Below are 12,318 nucleotides of genomic sequence, written 5' to 3' on the forward strand. Positions count from 1 at the left end.
TGCTTACAGCATCGTTTCACGACTTTGGAGACAATTTCAAACTACAGGAACAGCTATCCGGGGGTTTAGTAGTGGTCGTCTACGAGGAACCACACCCGCAGATGACCGGTATATTGCCTTACAAGCCAGAAGAAACAGGCGGCAGACAGCGGGAGAAAACACTAGACACACGACACAGGCGACTGGACGACCGATATCGCATTTTACCGTGGCCAGAAGACTGCACGTTAGCGGTCTGTTTGCACGACGCCCTGTACGGTGTGTACCTCTAACGCCTGCCCATCGGAGAAGACGTTCTCTGTGGTGCCAGGAACACCGGAATTGGAGAGACAATGAATGGGGACGAGTACTCTTTACAGATGAGAGCAGATTCAGTCTGAGTAGCGATTATCATCGCATACTCATCTGGAGAGAGCGGGGAAGCCGCAATCATCCCTCGAACATCATTGAAAGGGACAGGTATGGAGGTGGCGGTGTTCTCGTTTGGGGAGGCATCATGCTTGGTAGTCATACAGACCTTCACATCTTCGACGCAGGTTCAGTCAACGGGACCCGTTATTGTAACGACATTCTTCTTCCATATGTGCGTCTTTTTAGAGGCGCTATGGGTCCGCAGTTCCTTTTCATGGACGACAATGCACCATGTCATCGCACAGTAGCTGCCGAACAGCTCTTAGAGAGTGAGGATATTGAACGTATGGATTGGCCGGCACGATCTCCGGATCTCAATCCCATCGAGCATGTATGGGATTTTCTAGGCAGACGCTTGGCAGCTCGTACCTTACCACCAGTAACGATTCCGGAGCTTCGATTGGCGCTGCAAGACAAATGGGCAGCAATGCCTCAACAACTCATTGACACCCTCATTCTCAAGCATGGGCAGATGCTGTGAAACCTGCCTAGCAGTCAGGGGAGATCATATCCCCTATTAAAGACCGGATGTTTCTTGCTGGACACCCATCACAGGGATGTTTCTGCCTTCAGTCGCATTGCGCTCCATGCTACGTTTTCAATAAAGCTTCTTTTTATCCCTCTGATTTCTCTTTTAGTAAGTGTTGCTTACATTACTATGTCCTTACGTATTGGGGATCTTACGGTATTAAATGTATTGATTTGGAAAGCTTTTGTACAAAGTTATATTGAAAAAACCGTCTCGTCCTTAATTTTTGCACACCAGTGTATATCATTAACTCATGTTTTTCCTTCTTTTCTAAGAACACTTTTACTTTATTTTTCACTTCAAGGACTCAGCCAACAACATTTCTTTTTGATAACCAGTGAAGATAAGAAGAACTTTGTGATAAGAGCTCATGTTTTTTACGTAGTTCCTTAAAATGAAGAGTATTGAAAGCACTAGATTTTACATAATTGACTACAGTTACCAAAGAACATCTTTCAAGCATTTTGATGCAGTGCAATCCCTTTGCTTTGGGCGTGAGCTCTTAAATGACCTTGGAGGAGATCGGTGGTTGAAGCATGGCTGGGGCTCTATCAATACACACTCCCCACAAATTTTTCCACTGTAAGTCATTACTTTCAAAAAATGTACTTATCCTCTCCATGATGCCTTCACCTTTCAAAATATTTTTTAGTGTTTTATGAAATGAAAACTCTTCTGTGATGTCCTCCAAGTGAATATATCTTGTGAAAATGAGTAACTGGGAATGTGAATCAACATCGGTGCACTTGTCAAGTTGAAAGGAAGCATGAAAAATTATAAGCAACTCAAGTTTTAAAGCTATATCTGTAATTTATATCTCTTTCTTACCTAAATAAGGATCTGCTTGTTCAAATTCTGATGGAATGATCTGCAACATCTCTGCCATCTTTCATGTTCGGCAGGATTTCATAACCAGTCATGTGTTGACTTTCATGTTTAACCCATTCAGGACCAGTGTCGCGTATATCCAGCACAACGATTCCAATCCTACCAGCCCAGCCTCCCATATACGCTAAGCAATGATTCCACTTCTACCAGCCCAGTGCCGCATATACGTGACTTTAAAACGTAACAATTTATTTGAATTTTTAAAAGCCACTACATGGATCTAAACGCTAACTGCTTTCACACGTGTTGATTCATACGGCATTTGAACTTCATGCACTGGCATTACTTTCTGTTTTTTGCTTCTGATTTTGATAGATTTATTGGTATAAACAAACTGGGAATCGCGGCTCTTTATAAGTGCGCCTATGAACTAAAGGGGCACAGGCATTTGTTTGTTTTGTTTTTGCTTTTTGTTCTTTGCTTTTTTTCATTATTAGAATGTGGGTAAGTGCATCCAGCTGTTTGTTTTTGTTTATGTTATTTGCTTTTTTGTTAGGAAAGTGCATTCAACTGACTATAGCAGGTGTAACGTCACTGAACATTGGTGATGGAAAAATTCTAAACCAGTTGTCCTTTTTTCTATTTATTTTGAAACTTAACATAAACTTTCTTGGTTAATTAAAAAGCAACATTACAACATTATTATGGAAGGGGAAAGACTATCAGCTTTCTCGATGTGTAATGCGTCTCACTCCTCATTCGCTCGCATTTCTCAGGAAAGAGCTAGCTTTCTTGTTTTTCTTACTCGATTTAAGAGGTCATTATATATAATGCCTTGAATGATCATAATATATAATGACCGAGGCATTATATTATGGTACATAATACGAGGGCAATCCCAAAAAAAAGGTCTATTTTTTGGGGACATAGAGAAAGTTTTAATATGGTTGTTGGCAACACTGTCGTGAGTGGTGCCTTTTCCGCTACCACATAAGGACACAGGCCCTTCGCTCGGATGCTCAGTCTTGGCTTGGCAGCCATTCGAAATGGAGCTCCCGATAAACGTTACCGCCAAGTGCGAAGTGCGCGCAGTTATTCGATTTTTCAACACAAAAGGCGTTAAACCGGTTGAAATTCACCACCTATTGACGGAAGCGTATGGACAGTCGTGCATGGATGTCAAAAACGTTCGCAAGTGGTGTAGAGAGTTTACAGCCAGTAGTACTGAAATTCATGACGAAGAAAGGAGCGGGAGGCCGTCAACTGCCGACGAGACAATCGCGAAAGTTGAGGAACTCATGCGTAAAGATCGGAGGATCACTCTGGATGCTCTCTGCATTTTGGTTCCTGAGGTTTCCAGAAGCACCATCCACAGGATTTTAATGGAAAAGTTGCAATATCGGAAGGTGTGTGCAAGATGGGTGCCGCGTATGCTGACAGAAGACCACAAACGGCAATGGGTTGATTCTTCCCGCGAACTTCTTCGCCGCTATGGTTCTGCTCCGATGATGAGGTGAAAGATGAGGTTCAACGCTTCCTGAAGGGCATGGCAGCAAGCTGGTATGACATAAGCATTGTAAAACTGCCACAGCGTCTACAAAAATGTATCGACCGAAATGGCGATTATGTTGAAAAATAAAGCATTCTTCAATCTTTAAAGTGATGTAGCAATTATAGGAAATAAATGGTGCTTTGTATATCTAAAAATATAGGAGACCTTTTTTTTGGGATTGCCCTCGTATAATTATATATACTGTATATATTGACGAGATCAGTAACGGATATCCTGCCAATGGGGTGATCTTTCCTTGATCACATTCCGGTCATCGTGGGAGGACACTACAGGATTTGAGGATGAAATATTTCTGGGTGTGTTTTGAAGAAGTTTTGGGACATGTGTTGGGGTTATAATCAGTTTCATTCCGTTAGACATGACTAAGAGACCTTACTTAAAAACTTAAAAATTTGTCCAAAATCACCAAAGACTCCAAGACATTTTCGAAAAATTTACGTTGACGGAGAAGGTAATAAAGGTAGGATAAGATGTGTTGTGTGCTCTAAAATCAAGGAAAAGTAGAAGCAAACAAGGTATTTTGAGTGCAAAATATGCAATGTAGGACTGTGCCAATCCTTGTTTTGAATTATTTCACACACAGCAGAGATTTTAAATTGGAATTTAATTACCTACAGGTAATTCTTGTTTACTTTTTTTAAATTTCATATTTGAATTTTTTTCATGTTTATAGTATTTATTTGTGTTATAGTTATGATTTTAGTATTTTGGCTGTTTAATTTATTTCTATTAATGTGATATTTTTCATATTAATACATATAAAAAACAAGTACATAAAATACGCAACTTCAAAAATTGAAGTCATTATATCCAAATGCTGATTTTATACGATTTTTGTTTGTTTGTTTTTGTAAAATCAGGCTTAACTGCTGAAAATGCACGGGCCAGTGACGTTCCAGTTCAACGGGCCCGCGCTTCATTCTTCACGCTCCGGTCCTTAAGGGGTCTGCGAAATACAAAAATTTTGGAACATATTAACTGTGGATATGAGAGGCCCTAGAGTGGTATTTTTAATTCCAAAACTTTCATAACAGTCCTTACATGTATTATGGGGGGGAGGGGAAACAATTTCAGTTATATTTACATTTTGGAAATAAACATTATGATTAAAAAGACATGTTTAAAATACTTTCTGCAATTCAATAAATTGTACAGAGTCTACTATTGTATCAAAAACTACTGAAAATGTTTATTATCATTAACTTCTTAAAAATGCAAATTTTAGAATCATAAAAGCCTGAATTTCATTTAAAAATGCATTAAATGGGGAGAAATTTGAAATTATAACATAAACAGAATTATTTGATAAAATAAGGTACCACTTAAGAAAAAATGAAGTTAAAAAAAACTAATATAATATTGCACTTGACATACAAATAAAATGAATTAAACATTTAGAACTACTTCAAGATAATTTTGTATAAGCAAAACAAAAAAAAAAAAAAAAAACCTAACTAAATTAAAGAGAGGTATAACTTCAATTACCTAATTCATGATCAGCATAATTTGGTATGAGTTCTACTTCAAAAGCTTTACCAGAAGCAATGGTACCTTTCAAATGCACCAAGTCATTTGGGGTCCTTTTCTCCATTTCATTTAAATCTACAGAAGAAAATAAATAATGAAATGCAATACATTCTTATTTAACTGAGTAGAAATAAAAGAAAAAATATACAACCATTTGGATACTATGAATGACCATGATTACAAAGGTTACAAACTCGGTTACAAAGTAATATGTATAAGCACCTGTAAAAAACTCGGATACAGTTGCGAAATTTAGCACTGGAGAAATATAAAAATGATTATAATTTTTGGAATACAAAAAAAAAAATTTTTATTAAGAAATGGTGACAATAGGAAGACTACATTTCAATAAATGGCGAATCCTCCCCTGACAGCTATATAAGCTAATATTCAATGCACTATACAATAAGTTAAACTGTTTAGGTGTCTGCAACACACTCTACTAAACTTTTCTACTGTTCTAATAAAACTACATATGCATTTTACATCAGGTCAGTTAATTCAATTGTATTCTGAGAGGGGTGCAACTACCTTTCTAGCATATCTCAATCCTGTTCTGAAAGTGATAAGTGAAAGTGGGTCTTACTGGTACATGATACTTGGGCTGCTCACCTGGAGAAAACATTCTCTCAGCAGATAATTACAAGGTTGTAGAATTTTGTCACTATATGTATGAGCTGTCAGATTGCCTTGCAGTACAACTAGGGGAAATTAACTGTCCTAAAGGATGGCTATTTAATTTAGATTGTCACAACAAATGAGATGCCAGTGTGTGTCTTGACAACAGAGGTAGGATCAGAATGCCACTACATATGCATGTGGCATGATAAAATGATGCTTAGGATCAATCAGGCTCTGGAAGCATTATATGAATGATCTACAGAAAATCAATGAAAGTGAATATTGACAAGACTATGTACCAAACATTTACTTTGATCATCAACCAACTTATATGGACTTGAAGTATAATGGTAGAAGCATCCGGAAGACAGAAGAAACTATTTATTTAGGAGTGAGACTTGACAAATGCTCTCTTGGAGGAGAAATACTGAGAACATATTTGACAGAGCTTGAAAAAAAGCTTATGGTAACTAAAAGACTCACAGGGGTAAAATTCGGTTGTAGAATAGAAACTTTAAATAAAACATATAATTTAAATGTCAAGCTATTAATTTGCTATAGTTGTGAAGCCTTGATTACCTGTAGCAATGCAAACATTTCAAAACTTGAAGTCTTTCATTCACAAGGAGGCCCTGAGGCTTGTTACTGGAGATATGGAAACCACTCCAATACATTCAATGCTTGCCCTTGCAGGCAACAATCCACTGGACAAAATTATTCAGGACAGAACTTTAATACTATATAAAAAATTAATCAGATTATCATTGACAGAGTTATGGGGATATTATGATATTTCTAGACTTAGAATCTCCCGAAGAATCAGGAGATTTTTGCAGAACATTTTAAAACTGAAATCATACTACTCACTCCTGGATGTTCACACAGAAGAACTATTGAAACCAACAAGTGCTATCCACATAGGATCAGTTAGAATTGAATGTTACTTGATGTATGCTAAAACAAAGTCATCATCAATTGACAGTGAACTAAAAGCAGCTGCTGTGGAAACAATTTACTCCAGGTATCCACAGAATAATTGGCTTCATATTTACACTGATGGATCAAAAATGCTTGACAAAGTTGGAGCTGGTGTGTATTCAGAGCTTTTTGCAGTCTACTGTTCCCTTAGTCCATTTCAAACCAATTTTGATGGAGAACTGGAGGCAATTAGTGTTGCAACTGAACAAATTATTGTTAGAACAATCAAACTCAAAAATACTGTTATTTTTTCAGAACCCTTTAGCCATTCAAGTGATTTCAGCACATAATGTCGCAGAATAAAAAATTACTAAATCTTGCAGAATTCTTTATCTTCTAGCCTCAAAATGGATGATTGTTCTCTTACAGTGGATCACGGCTCACATTGGAATTACTAGTAATGAATGGGCTGTTAAACTAGCTAAAAAAAGGAATTGAAATTTTGCAGTCAAATAATAGTGGGGTAACATTTACATCAATGAAAAGAATGCTAAAAAATACACCAAAGAAAAATTTTGAAGTTCAATTACTTAAAGAAATTAAGAATAGGAAATGGAAGGATTTAATTTGTAATATCTAAGACCCATTGCAGTTGCAGCATTTCGTTTCAAGAACACACGTGATTGTCTGGCTAAATATCTGCACTGCACTGGTATATATGACAGTTCTTTGTGTACTCTGTTCAACCAGAATTTTGAAATAGGCAGAAATCATTTGCTAAAATGTTCCTCATTGAAAGAAGAAAACCTATACAGTTGATATTGGCGGGCTAGAGAGTTGATGCAGCTGACGTCTGTCTAATTTATACAGTACAGAGTCCCAGATCCGGATTTGGGATTTTTTCGCATATTAGATCATCAATTTAAACCTAGTAAGATGGCATGCAGAAATAATAAAATTAAAAATATGAAATTGTGATTTATGAAATAATGAAGCATTTATGATCTAAAGGGGTATCAAACTTTACAAGAAGAAGCTTAATATTTTTTTTACTTTATTAAACATTTCTTTCAAGTTGTTTAAGTTGCTTCATTTTTTGAGCTAATACTTTCTCTCTAATTCTATAGACAGACATGATTTCTTATTCAGTTACAAAGTTCCATTGTTGAAGTCCTATAACTGTTACGTTTGGAACTTTGACTAGCTTGTCAATCGAATTTTTTTTTTTTTTTTTTTTTGTCTTTCTGTCCACTCTGTCTGTAGCAGTATTTTCTGAATCTAGAATCATACTATAGATTTCGCCATCCGGTAATTGATTGATGATTGAGGAGCATTGTCATCACAGTGAAAAACTTCTTTTCTATATTCTTCATTTATTAATGCTTCTCCACATTTCTTTACAAAATACGCTAATTGGAAAATTTCACCTTTGGTTTGCAATATCCGAAAGCCTTCAGATTAGCGGCTTTCATCATAAAATTTATCTACTGTTCACTATACATATTTGGCTATGTATTATGATATTAGCAACTAAAGACAAGTTGTTCCGCTAAATTTTATCTTGCTTCTATCGTGCACTGAGACAAGCCTGAATTGTATTAGTTTAGTTATTTATTATACTTACGCCCATTTCTTGCACATGCTTAACTGAATAAATAAATTCCCACATATACTTAAGGTTTACTGAGGGCCAGCGCCTGATGCAGTCTCTCTGGCTCCTAAATTCTGCTACCAAGCCCCTCATTTTGTTTTCCCTAAATTCTGCTGTCCGGTGCAGCCATATGAACTCTTGTCAGGTCAATGAAACGTCGATGTGAAGCTGTAATCAAAAATTAAGGGTACCCTACTAAGTACTGATAACTCACTGCAATCATCACTATCTAATGTATATCGATAACTATTATCGTTTAACTTTTTTTGTATTGCAAATAATTGAAGTTTGTGTTTTGTATTGAATTCAGTAATAAATTCTATTTAAAATGATATATACACGTTTGCATTTTGTGAAACGCAATGTTTTCTATAAGCAAAGTTCAAAAACATAAAAATTTCCAAAAGTGTCCACAATTTTGGCCACTACTGTACACTTGCTTTTTTAATCTAGTTTTGGTTACACTTAGCAAACATCATAGAGTCCATATCAGAAGTACGTTCCACAGTCATTATCGGGCACAGCTTGAAATATGAAAATCTATTTAAAATTACCCATGAGCAAGACCACTAGTTATTTTAAATGCTGCAGAAGGTATTATTCTCATGTGTTTTGAATGAACCAAAAATATCAGTAGCCCTGATGTTTTAATCATCTGTATAGCTTTTCAAATATCAATTAGACACCGAGCTTTACAGCTTTAACTCCCTTTTTTACTAACGCACATACTATTTTCCTACAAAGAAAACAATATAAAATGAGATATTCTACTCAATTTTATCATTTATTTCATTTAACCAAACAGTATATGAATTGTGTTCTAATTAACCGTAGGTATCTGGACAATTATGCTATGGCAACTTTCAGTACTAGCCAGACTTCCCAATAAATGTCTACTCCTTGTTGTAACCATGTCCTTATATTTCAGGGTGTATGTCAAGAATAATAACTTTTCTTCTTTCAGATATTGACAATACAGTGAATAAGATATGGAGCTGCAGTTTAGGGATAATAAATTCAAACTCCCATGCAGCTGATGAATCTTACCTTGGTCAATAAACTTCCTTTTTTCTCCTGCATAAGTAATACCGCAGGTAACAGCTAGATAATATCAACCAGAAATTTAAAAAAGAAGGTCAGCCAGAATACACAACAATAACTCCACAGAAATGGATGTAACCAATACTGAGGTTGCTGCTAAATTATCTAGATGCTTACCATAGCTCTTGGTTTCAGATATCTACAAGCAATGAAATGTACTCCAGCTATTTAAATTTTATAAAAAAATAAGAGAATTACTTTTGCGATATTTTTTCTTCTGTAACTTTTTAGTTCAAACGTAAACTAGCATCTATTGTAGGGTTTTTTTCCCCACAAGTTCCACTGTTATTCAAAATTCTGCTAGAGAAATTAGTCACATTTGCACTAACATATCATGATACACTACAATACAAAACATTGACAGATCCATATCTCTAAAGGGTGTTCCATACATAATGATGTTGCTTACTGTACAGCAGCAATTTTGAATATCTATCTCCACATGTGCTAAAAAATACGTCCTAAAATCTTAAATGATTTAAAGCCTTTTCGCCAATCAGAATATTTCCAGACATCCCATATTTCATTTCAAGCTGAAGAGAATAAACATAGCAGCAGAACGGCCAACAGACATTAAAACAGTTTATTTCATAACTGACTTTTATTGTAAGAAAACAAAAAAAAAAAATTGCTTTAATAACTGTATTTCATTTTTGGCAATAAATTCAAATTAAAATATCAATCAAACAATGCTTTCAAAAATTTCTGTCCTTGTTCTTAACCTTCTAAAACCGGGCTGAAATTCGCATAATACAGCCCTCAGACCAGCGCGATCCAAAACACTTTTGCCCCCTCTTTGATATTTTCCTAATGAGAAAAGTCGTTAGTCCCCTCCATGGATGCAGTAAAATTTACATGTTTGTCAGACACTGTTCCATAGTAGATGGGCTGCTTGATTTGAGATTTTTTCGATGATTATTTTGCTTTCATTTAAATGAAGGGTACTATTCTGTTTTGAGGACCGTAAAAAAATTGCAGCGAAAATGTATGCGCAAAAGCGCCAAATGTAGCAAACGCGCCCATTTAACAGCGCAACAAATCTAGCGTACGCGCTGATTTCAGATTGCGTAAGTTTATATAGTTCTATATTTCTTAAGATGCCATTGAAATACTAGTTTAATTTTTAAATCCTTTTTTGATATCCTACGGATTTAACAATTTGGGAACAGCCCATGACGAAAAGTTTGCAATAGAATTTTGGGAAAAGTGCAGAATCACCCACTGCTTGATGCGTTTTTAAGAACTGCAAATACTCGGTATCCAAGTACACCTACTTTAACTTCCAAAAAATCGACCTATTTTTCACTTCCTTTATCGACCTATTTTCACTTCCCAAAAAAAAAAAAATCCCAGAATTGCACAAAATGGCACTGCACACACCCTTGACTTTATCTATGTACACATCGACCTATTTTCACTTAAAAAGTAAAAGAAAATTGACAAAAATCCAATTGTTTTTACCCTTGTAAAAAGCAGAAAAATAATAAGTGGGCGATTCTGCACTTTACCGAGAATTTTTTCAAAGAAAAGGCATGATTCATTATAGAAAATTATGTTTGAACTACCAACGATATGAAACTATGCTTTAGCGATAACTCGGTAGCGAAATAGCAATGCAGACATCCATTCAGTTATGTTTACCAATTTTTATATGAATTATAATAATGATCTGAAATAGTTATGGTGAATCTTCGGATTATGGTAACTTGGCGATTTTTGGGCGAAACTTTGGCGACCAACCCTGCTACAGCAACCTGTTAAGTTTTTTTTTTTTTTTTTGGATGCCATTTTGTTTTCACGAAGTAAAGGGATGTTTGTTTTTTTTTTTACTCAACATTTTTTCCAACAATCTGCTAGCCGTATGCTTATGCTAGAACTTTTATGGAACAAAAGTGCTTAATCATGACAAAGATTAGGTGCGAAATTGGGAGAAAGTGTAGAATTGCCCACTGATTGCCGCATTTTTAAGAATTGCATATACACGGTATCTATGTACACGTCGACCTATTTTCACTTAAAAAAAATATCTCATAATTGCACAAAAATGGCATTGCGCACATTCTTGACTTTATCCATGTACACATCAACCTATTTTCACTTAAAAAGTCAAAGAAAATTGACAAAAATCCAATTCTTTTTACTCTTGTAAAAAGCACCAAACAAATAAGTGGCCAATTCTGCACTTTAGCAGTGAAATTGTTTCTAAGTGCTTATTAGCTAAAATCCTGATTGGAATTTTCCAGAAAATGTCACATTACATGTCTCACGATCTCTCATTTCTCTGAGAAAAAATAATCTGTGATTCGAACTGTGTACTTCTCAGATTATTGCTAGCTAGTAACCTTTATCACCTTACCAAAATGTCGCCAAACTACCTGTTACCATATTCTAAAGATTAGCCATAGTTATTTACTCTTATGCTTCCATTCAAGCATGTTTAGCCTTTTTCATATAAATTGTAATAATAAAAAAGTATTATATGAAATTAACCTTTCATCTAAATTAAAACATCAATCTTAGATAGTTATTTAGTATTATACTTCCTTTCTTGCGTTAGGGTTGCCGCAATTATTTTTGGCAGCACTGGCATCAACAATAGTTTGCCGATTTTTGACGGCCCTCAAAACTGAATAGTACCAAATTAAGTTCTAAATAAATAGTGCACTTTAGAACAAAATGTATGCAATGCTTATATTTCATTTACTATTTCTGATCAATCTCGGCAATAATTTGTGAATTTTATAACTTTGTTTTCACACTTCATTTATATTCACATATTTTTGTAATAGAAATTAGAAAATCAAAACAAAGTTTTACAAAATATAATAAATACGAACTAGCTTTGTAAGTCTGCAGGTTGGAATACAATTTTTAATAACATATATTCATTAACAAAATAATGGTAATGACTAATTTAATGAAATTATAATAATAAATTCAGTAATAATATTTATTACTATTAGATGATTAGAATGAGATTCAATACAACTAGATTTTGAGATGAACTTACAGCAATAATAAAGCTTTACATAACAATAACAGAGCTTTAAATCTGCTTTTTTCGATAATTTTGTTATTATAATATAAAAAAGAAAATCAGAGATACACTGGTTGTGTTTCATCATTTAACTTCAACAAATATTACATTGGACTATCAGG

At 35.0% G+C, this 12,318-nt stretch overlaps 1 protein-coding gene across 1 annotated transcript in view; it reads right to left on the minus strand.

Annotated features, from left to right (window-relative positions):
- Window positions 1-12,318, minus strand: part of LOC118189022 (pseudouridylate synthase TRUB2, mitochondrial) — a 57,609-nt gene that overhangs the window by 38,409 nt on the left and 6,882 nt on the right. The window contains exon 2 of the mRNA XM_035359551.2: window positions 4,827-4,943. Coding sequence (XP_035215442.1) covers window positions 4,827-4,943 — 117 coding nt within the window. The remainder of the gene's footprint in view (window positions 1-4,826; window positions 4,944-12,318) is intronic.

The sequence above is a fragment of the Stegodyphus dumicola genome, chromosome X1 (genome assembly GCF_044657685.1).
Source record: "Stegodyphus dumicola isolate Sdum_Otavi_A_Nest chromosome X1, ASM4465768v1".
In the NCBI taxonomy this organism is placed as follows: domain Eukaryota; kingdom Metazoa; phylum Arthropoda; class Arachnida; order Araneae; family Eresidae; genus Stegodyphus; species Stegodyphus dumicola.